Source organism: Silurus aristotelis (assembly GCF_946808225.1).
Source record: "Silurus aristotelis genome assembly, chromosome: 15".
NCBI lineage: Eukaryota > Metazoa > Chordata > Actinopteri > Siluriformes > Siluridae > Silurus > Silurus aristotelis.
In genome coordinates this window covers 25,518,917-25,527,220 of record NC_139588.1, presented here as the reverse complement: position 1 = coordinate 25,527,220, position 8,304 = coordinate 25,518,917, and the positions used below count along the sequence as shown (strand labels likewise).

The following is an 8,304-nucleotide window of genomic DNA, read 5'->3' as shown; positions in this document are numbered from 1 at the left end:
GATGCAGAAAAACTAGTAGATGTTTTTGTAACATCTAGATTAGGCTACTGTAACGCTTTACTGTCTGGGTGTTGGAGTAAGTGCAGAAATAAGCTTCAGTTAGTTCAGAATGCAGCAGCAAGAGTCCTCACTAGATCTAGAAAATATGATCACATCAGCCCTGTTTTAATCATCTACACTGCTCCCAATTCCATCTCACACTGATTATAAAATACTACTTCTGACGTATAAAGCACTTAACGCTCTCACGCCGCAGTATCTGAGTGAACTTCTGTACCAGGATGATCCTCCACGCCTACTTAGATCAAAAGGTGCAGGCTATTTGTTGGTACCTCAAATAATGAAGACTCCAGCAGGGGGCAGATTTTTCTCTTATAAACCCCACAGTTATGGAACAACCTTCCAATCAGTGTTCGGGACTCAGACACAGTCTCAGTGTTCATCCCATTAATGTAGTTAATATCAAGTCGGCTACACTGACTCAGGACTACAGTTTGCTCTGATCTCCATCACTGCACCTCAACATCGTTTATCTGTAATAAATGGACATTTGGTGGCACCCAGATGAGGATGAAGTTCCCTCTTTAGTCTGGTTCCTCTCAAGGTTTCTTCCTTCTGCATCTCAGGGAGTTTTTCCTTCACCACAGTCTCCACCGACTTGTTCATCAGAGACAAACTTACACTTATAAAGAACATCTTCATTTTTATCTCCACATTTTCTGTGTAAAGCTGCTCTGAGACCATGTTCATTATTAAAAACTCAATACAAATAAACATGAACTAAATTTTAACATAAGATCTTTTAATAAAAAAAAAGAAAATCAATGTAATGTTTATATATTTTATTCCATTTTCAGTGAATGACATGCTGTTTATCTTCATATCTTTATATTCTCACTTAGATTTTTTGTTTCATCCACATCAGTTTCATTACCTCATGTTAAAAGTGACTTTCGTGTTTTTTAAACATGATCCTCTTCGTCGTCTCTTCACTCCACCGATCTCTGATCATAATCCCGTCTTCCGGAGATCTTCTCTCCATCAGTGAAGGTAGGATTTTGTCACATGGTCCATGATTAAACAGGCTGGCGACTGGGTGGAGCCTCAAAGGAGAGTACAGCGTCGAAAGCGGCTTTTGTTAATAGAGTGCTCTGCATCCTTCTTGTCCTCAGTGACCTCTAAATGACCCTCTATCCCTGTGGCTCTTTCCTCTTCCTGCTGGTCCTTCAGGTCACTTGAGCCTCTTGACCTGCTGCTGCCTGGGAAAAGCAGGAAGCTAGCATTACGTTTAGCATTAGCACGAACATAGTGTAATTGTAAAGCTGCAATATGAAATGTATTTAAAATAGTAGTGTCACCTGTCGCACCTTCTGCACTTTCCCCATCCTCTGCCTCCGGTAACTGTCTCTCCACACCACCACTCTGTACAGCTCCACCCCCAGCAGCTTCTCCCCCTGAAGCTCCACCCTCTGCAGCCCCTCTCCCTGAAGCTTCAACCTCTGCAGCTCCACCCGCAGCATCTCCTTCCCCTGAAGCTCCACTTTTAGCAGCTCCTCCTCCAGCAGCTTCACCCCCTACAGAAGCACAGAGGAACTGATCATTTAATCATCTACAGTGTGAAAGAGACAGACAGGTGGATAGACAGTTAGATAAGGATAGAGACAGACAGGTGGACAGACAGACAGTTAGATAAGGATAGAGACAGACAGGTGGACAGACAGTTAGATGAACGTAGAGACAGACAGGTGGACAGACAGTTAGATGAAGATAGAGACAGACAGGTGGACAGACAGTTAGATGAAGATAGAGACAGACAGGTGGACAGACAGTTAGATGAAGATAGAGACAGACAGGTGGACAGACAGTTAGATGAACGTAGAGAGAGACAGGTGGACAGACAGTTAGATGAACATAAAGAGAGACAGGTGGACAGACAGTTCGATGAAGATAAAGACAGACAGTTAGAGGAACATAGAGACAGACTGAGGCTTAGACAGAATTTGAGGTAGACAAGAGCACAGATAAATATAAAGCTAGTCTTGGCTGAGACACACAGACAAGTAAACACACTTTTTTCTCAGATGCTTTGGAGCGTTTCTCAAATCATTCTTAATATTTGTAAAGCAGTAAGTATTGTTTTGAGAGCAGTAACTTCTCTAAACAATGTGTACAAACAGCACAACACTTTGGATTTCTTGCAAAAGCCTGTACTTTTCTCAAAATCCTTAGTTCATCACTCAAAGTAAGTATTTGTGTGAATGACCTACAGTGGCGGAGAAGTGACACTTTAACAAATCAGAAAACAAAATAACATTTCAGACAAAGCGGAAAAGGGAGGTAAAGTGTGTGAATGAAACACTTACTGATGATTGGACGAGACATCTGTCATTCAACTTATACAGGAAGTATGAAATCTTATACCTTTGTTTCTTGTACATGTGTAAAATTCTCTGTTTACTTTAAACTATTTTTTATTTTCTTTAAATCTAAGAAAATAACAGCAGTAAACATTGAGGTGAAATTTTCTCTTCGCTTGTCGATGTTTACTCCTCTGTTATTTTCGTAAATTTCATGCTTGTATTCTAATTCAAATTTCTAATAATTTTATGCTGCATGATGGAGAAGTATCTGCCTGTATTTCTCATCATTGAGGACTATTAATCCAGACCACATCTCCAACTCCATCTACAGAAATGCAGCTCCAAACCGCCACCGTGCTTCACTGTTTCCTGCAAACACTCATTATTGTACCACTGTCCAGACGTTCAGCAAACATCCTGCTTCCTGCTACAGCAAATATTTTTGATTTCACTCATCAGTCCAGAGCTCCTGCTGCCATTTTCCTGCCCCCAGTTCCTCTGCTTTCATCACTGAGCCTCATTTCTATGTTAGAGCCTTGGACTTTTGGCTGCAATTCTTACATGAAGGTCACTTCTTCGTAAGTAGCTGGGAATATCTGGGTCCCACTGCTTTCCTCCAGTTCTTTGCTGATGGCATGATGTGTCTTTTATGCATTAAGATTCCTTGGGGGATCAAAGCATCTATGAGAGACCTTGCTGATGTAGTAGACCTCCCTTGTGTAAAATTGGTTTATCACACACCTGATTCTGATCATACAAAGTCCTGGATTTTGTGACTTTGCAAGTGTAAAAACTGAAAGCTAAACAGTGTCACGCCAAATACTTTTCTGATTTGGATTCTCGTCTGTTCATTTACTTTTCATTCGGTTAATTGACAAAAATAAATAAACATTTTTAAAAGCGTCTCAATTTCAATTGACACCATTTTTCTACACCTGCATACAACTTTTGCAAGCACTGTACATTAACACAAGTAGACACAAGTTACACAGACAGACAGACAGACAGACAGACAGACAGACAGACAGACAGACAGACAGACAGACAGATAGATAGATAGATAGATAGATAGATAGATAGATAGATAGATAGATAGATACCAGTGTTTTGGGTAAGCGGAGCAGATGTGGAGTCTGATTCATTCATGTCTCTGTCTTGGGCATGTCCATTTTCTGTATCCCCATCTTTGATGTGTCCATTTGTCTGGTTGTTGTTTGAGTTTGGACATTTTTCTGTCTCAGGTTTGGTATTTGTGTTCTCCTGTCCTCCATCACTATTCTCCATCTTTACAGCTGTCACTTCCTGTAAGTTAGAGGAGGACAGCTGTTCACTCTTTTCTGTCCTCTGGTTTTTATTCTCCTGTCTCTCTGCCGGTTTTTCTGCACTGGTGTCTTTCTGGTTTGGGTCTCTGCGTTTGCGGTACCAGCCTTTGGATGGAGCATGACACCATTCCCACTGCTCCTCTTCGTTCTTCCTCTCCTGCTCCTGCTTCTCTTTCTCACGCCTCTCTTCCTCCTCGTCTGCATAAGCTTGTCTCTTTGAGTTTACTCGTCCTCCTGCTCCCATCCTGCCATCTGAGTCGTTTTCAGAGGACGCCTTGCCCTCCTCCCCTTTTCCCTTGTCCTCATCTTCACCCTGCTTCTTGTTTATGATGGTGTTGACCTGCTCCGTCAGCTGATCACTCACTGTGTATGTGACATCACTCACCGCCGTCCTCACGCCATCCACCGTGTTCGAGACAGTGCTGGACACAGAGTCAAGGATGGAAGAGACCGACACAGAAGACAGGCTCTCCTGGAAACTTTTGAAGAATGCCATTGACTCAGTGTTTTTGTGTTTCCTCTTCCTTCCTGATAAAGAAACCATCATGTTATAACTCAACCCTGAACTGGGTGAAGAAATGAGTGAAGAACTGGATGAGAAACTGGGTGAGGAACTGGGTGAGGAACTGGGTGGTTAACACTATGTTCAGTTATGTGATCATTGTAATGCTATTTTACATATTCTATGAGGTGAGTGAAATGCTAGCAAAATCTTAGCAGCTAAAAACATGTAAAAGCTAAAAGGTTTATGATGGAACCTTAAAATGTTTTACAACAGAACAGGAAGAAGGAAACAACTGTAAAGTTTGAGATCACGAGTGCTGTAGTGAAGAAACCTGTCGAATAAACAAATAGAATCAAATGCACTAAACATTTCAGCATTTAAACAGATTTACACACACACACACACACACACACACACACACACACACACACACACACACACACACACACACACACACACACAGCCTATAGCAACATGTGTACCACATCAGTTCACTAACAGGTACGGGTGTAACAGTATCACGGGAAGAAATACAAAACAAAAAATTGCTTGTAATTTTTTTATTTACCTTATTTTTTATTTTATTTTGTAATTCTTTTTTATCTCAGTTTATTATTATTAACATTTGTGCACATCAACAGTTCACTTTTTTAAAACAATTGTAAATAAAATGGCTGTAAAATAATATTTCATAAAAATAAAATATATGTTTGAAAACGCTAAACCTTTCTGTATATTCAGTATGAAAACACCCACAAAATAAAACTGCTGTAAAAAAAAATATATAAACTTATAAAAAATCAACTATTTTTTACTTAAAACTTTTTATTTTGCAACTTTGTTATGTCTCACAGAATGACAATATTCAATATAAAAAGTGATTGTGGACTAAATATTTTTTTCCCTTTAACACAGTGATGAATATGTCAAAGGCAATAAAAGTGGCACATTAAACATTTACACCGGCCTGTGCGTAGATAGTGTAGCTTTTATATGGAGTCATAGGGAGTTTATTAGCATATTATAGTGTGTGTTTTACATTTTATATTTAATTTTCTAAGGATATGATTGTCAGGAATCCCCCTGCCACGGCCCCTTCGGAGGCTGTCATAACCCGGGATTCCCGGCCGCACCTCGCTCCGGTTCTCGTGCATGCCCCGCCCGCACGAGGCTCAGTGCAATCGGGCTCATCCCGAACACCTGGGATTAATTCCACACCACCTATAAAACTCCCTCACACACACTTGCTGTCGGTTATTACATGTACGTGGCTATGCTCGTGTGTGTGTGTGTGTGTCTGTGCAGGTTCCCGGTGGTGTTTCTCCGCGTCAGCCTTTCCCGCTACGCACCTTCTTTTCCCGGATTCCCCGCTTTCCCCACGGTGACGGCTTTCTTCCCCAGCGCACCTCGGATTTCCGCCGCCTCTCCGTCGCTGCGCTTCCTCCACGCCTCACCGCGGACATTACACCAATAACTGCCTTTTGCCGGTTTTATCCCGCTCTGCGGGTGTTTTGTTTTGGCTCTGCCTTCATCATTTAATAAAGACACCGGCTTCTACTTCTGCCTCCGCCTCCGTGTTCGCCGCGTGACAGAAAAACCGACCCACGAAAAGGACTAAAACGAAAGAGAAACAAAGAAGGAGGAAGGGACATGATCGGACTAACGCCGTGTTCCCGGCGCGAATCGCACCTCGGTGGGCGGGTTCGCTCGGCCGCGATGCCGAAGCAGCCAAGCCCCGCCTCCAGGAAAACCTGGAAGCTCGCGGCCGGCTCGCGTTCATGTTCGGCGGCGCCACACCTCTCTGATGACGTCACGGATCTCCCAAACCGCTTCTCGGGCAATAGACATGAATGGGGCGAATTTTTACGGAGCGTGAGAAAGTATATGGAGACGAATCCGTCCCGTTTCCCGACGGAGAGAGCCAGGGTCGCGTGGGTCACGTCTCTTCTAACAGGGAAATCGCTCTCAATCGCTGTAGAGCTGTGGGACGCAAATGGTGGTGAGTTTGGCTCGTGCACCCGGTTCCTCCAGCTTCTCACCAGGGAACTCGGGATGGTCACGGCTGATCTCCATCTCCTCACCTCCACCTCCAAAAGCACGGTTCCGCACCTGAGTCTCATAGAGATCTCCGCCCTGCTTCGAGACCTCCAGGAAAGCTCCGCTCCGCCTCAGGTTCTCCAGGGGATCTCCGCCGTGCTCCAGGCCATCCAAAACGGCTCTGTTCCGCTTCAGGACCTCTAGGAGCTCTCCGTCCTGCTCCAGAATCTCTGGGATGGCCCAGTTCCACTCCAGATTCCAGAGGAGAGCTCGGCTCTGCCCCAGGCCCTTCCAGAGAGCCCCACTCCACTCCAGGTCCATCGAAGGATCTCCCCTACGCTCCAGGTCAGCCAGGAGAGCTCGGTCCCGTCCCAGGACCTCCAGGAGAGCTCGGTCCCGTCGCAGGACCTCCCAGAGAGCTCGGCTCTGCCCCAGGACCATCCAGAGAGCTCGGCTCCGCCCCAGGACCTCCCAGAAAGCTCGGCTCCGCCCCAGGACCCTCCAGAAAGCTCGGCTCCACCCCAGGCTCCTCCTCCTGAGAGCTCGTCTCCGCTCCAGGCTCCTCCTCCCGAGAACTCGTCTCCGCCCCAGGACCCTCCGGAAAGCTCGGCTCCGCCCCAGGCTTCTCCTCCCGAGAGCTCGTCTCTCGGGAGGAGAAGCCCGTCTCCGCTCCAGGCTCCTCCTCCTCCCGAGAGCTCGTCTCCGCCTCCGAGCGACCGCGAGAGCTCGTCTCCGCCTCCGAGCGACCCCTCGAGCTCGGCTCCGCCTCCGAGCGACCCCTCGAGCTCGTCTCCGACCTCCGAGCGACCCCGAGAGCTCGGCTCCACCTCCGAGCGACCCCTCGAGCTCCTCTCCGTCCCCGAGCGACCCCGCGAGCGCGGTTCCGTCCCAGGACCTCCCGCCGAGCTCCTCTCCGCTCCCGGTCCCTGACGAGAGCTCCTCTTCGCTCCCGATTCCCGAGGAGAACACGGTTCCATCCCAGGACTCCCGGGACAGTTTGGCTCCGTTCCAGGGTCTCAAGAAGTGTTCGGTTCCACGCCTACGCCTCCCCGAGAACACCTCTTCATCCAATGGGATCCCGGAGCACACAACGCACCTCCGAGACTGCAAAAGGGAAGTCGTCCCGTTGCCCCTGGGCTCCACCGAAGACGACGGTTCGCCCCACAGTCTCCCTAAAGGCGATGCTACCTCTCAGAGCCCCGCTTCACTCAAAGGATCCCCAGAGCTCTCAACTCAGCTCCGAGACGGCGAAAGGGATGTCGAACCACTGCCCCTGGCTTCCTCCGGAGGCGACGGCTCGCCCCACAGTCTCCCAGAAGATGACGACTCGCCCTACGAGCACTCAGAGGGCGAAGCTACGACACCGATCTCCTCTTCGCCCAAAGAGACCCCAGAGCGTTCACCTCAGCTCCGGGACTGCGAAAGGGACGTCGAACCGCTGCCCCTGGCTTCCTCCACCAGCGACGGCTCGCCCCACAGTCTCCCAGAAGGTGACGGCTCGCACCAGGAGCACTCGGAGAACCAGGTCTCGCTCCCGAGCTCCTCCCACGGCGACGTCCCGCTCCCGAACTCCTCCCACGGCGACGTCTCGCTCCCGAGCTCCTCCCACGGCGACGTCTCGCCCTACAGACTCGCTGGAGGTGACGTCTCGCCCTACAGACTCGCTGGAGGTGACGTCGGTCCTCCCGGTCCCTCTGACGGTGACGTTAGGCCTTCAGATTCCTCAGAGGAGGATATGGCGCTCCAGGGGGCCTCCAAGGGCGTCGCTCAGCCTCCTGACTCCGCCGGGGACGTCCTCCAACCTCCAGTCGGCACCGAAGGCACCGTCCAGTTCCAGTTCCCCGCCGTGGAGGTAGCTCCGCCTTGGAGGTCCGCCAGGGGCTTCACTCAGCCTCCGGCCTTCGAAAAGAACGGGTCTCCGTTTCCGGTAAGCCCCACAAACTGCTCTATCCCGCTTCCGGCAGTCACCAGGGTTGTCTCTCCCTTACAGGTTTCCGTGGGAGAGAGAGCGCCTAACCAGACCATCCGGAGTAACGTCGTCCCGTTTCAGGACATCAGGGTGGTCGTCACTCAGCCTCCG

At 48.4% G+C, this 8,304-nt stretch overlaps 1 protein-coding gene across 3 annotated transcripts; it reads right to left on the bottom strand.

Annotated features, from left to right (window-relative positions):
• Positions 1 to 476: 476 nt before the first annotated feature.
• Positions 477 to 4,858, bottom strand: LOC310737935 (uncharacterized protein). 3 transcript variants are annotated; one of them, XM_083562727.1, is made up of 3 exons: positions 3,461 to 4,858; positions 1,359 to 1,574; positions 477 to 1,259 (listed from the first exon to the last, which is right to left on the bottom strand). In XM_083562727.1, the coding sequence occupies exons 1-3, from the start codon at positions 4,227 to 4,229 to the stop codon at positions 1,105 to 1,107; spliced, it is 1,140 nt and encodes a 379-aa protein (XP_083418853.1). In that variant the 5' UTR covers positions 4,230 to 4,858; the 3' UTR covers positions 477 to 1,104. The 3 variants fall into 3 exon arrangements, with proteins under 3 accessions (XP_083418853.1, XP_083418854.1, XP_083418852.1); XM_083562728.1 differs by having other exon boundaries at positions 1,368 to 1,574; XM_083562726.1 differs by having other exon boundaries at positions 477 to 1,574.
• Positions 4,859 to 8,304: the final 3,446 nt, after the last annotated feature.

Coding starts and splice junctions, on each gene's coding strand:
- LOC310737935 (XM_083562726.1), bottom strand. CDS start 4,229: ATGATGGTTTCTTTATCAGGAAGGAAGAGGAAACACAAAAACACTGAG. Junction 1,575..3,460: donor TCCGCTTACCCAAAACACTG/GTATCTATCTAT, acceptor GTGCTTCTGTAG/GGGGTGAAGCTGCTGGAGGA.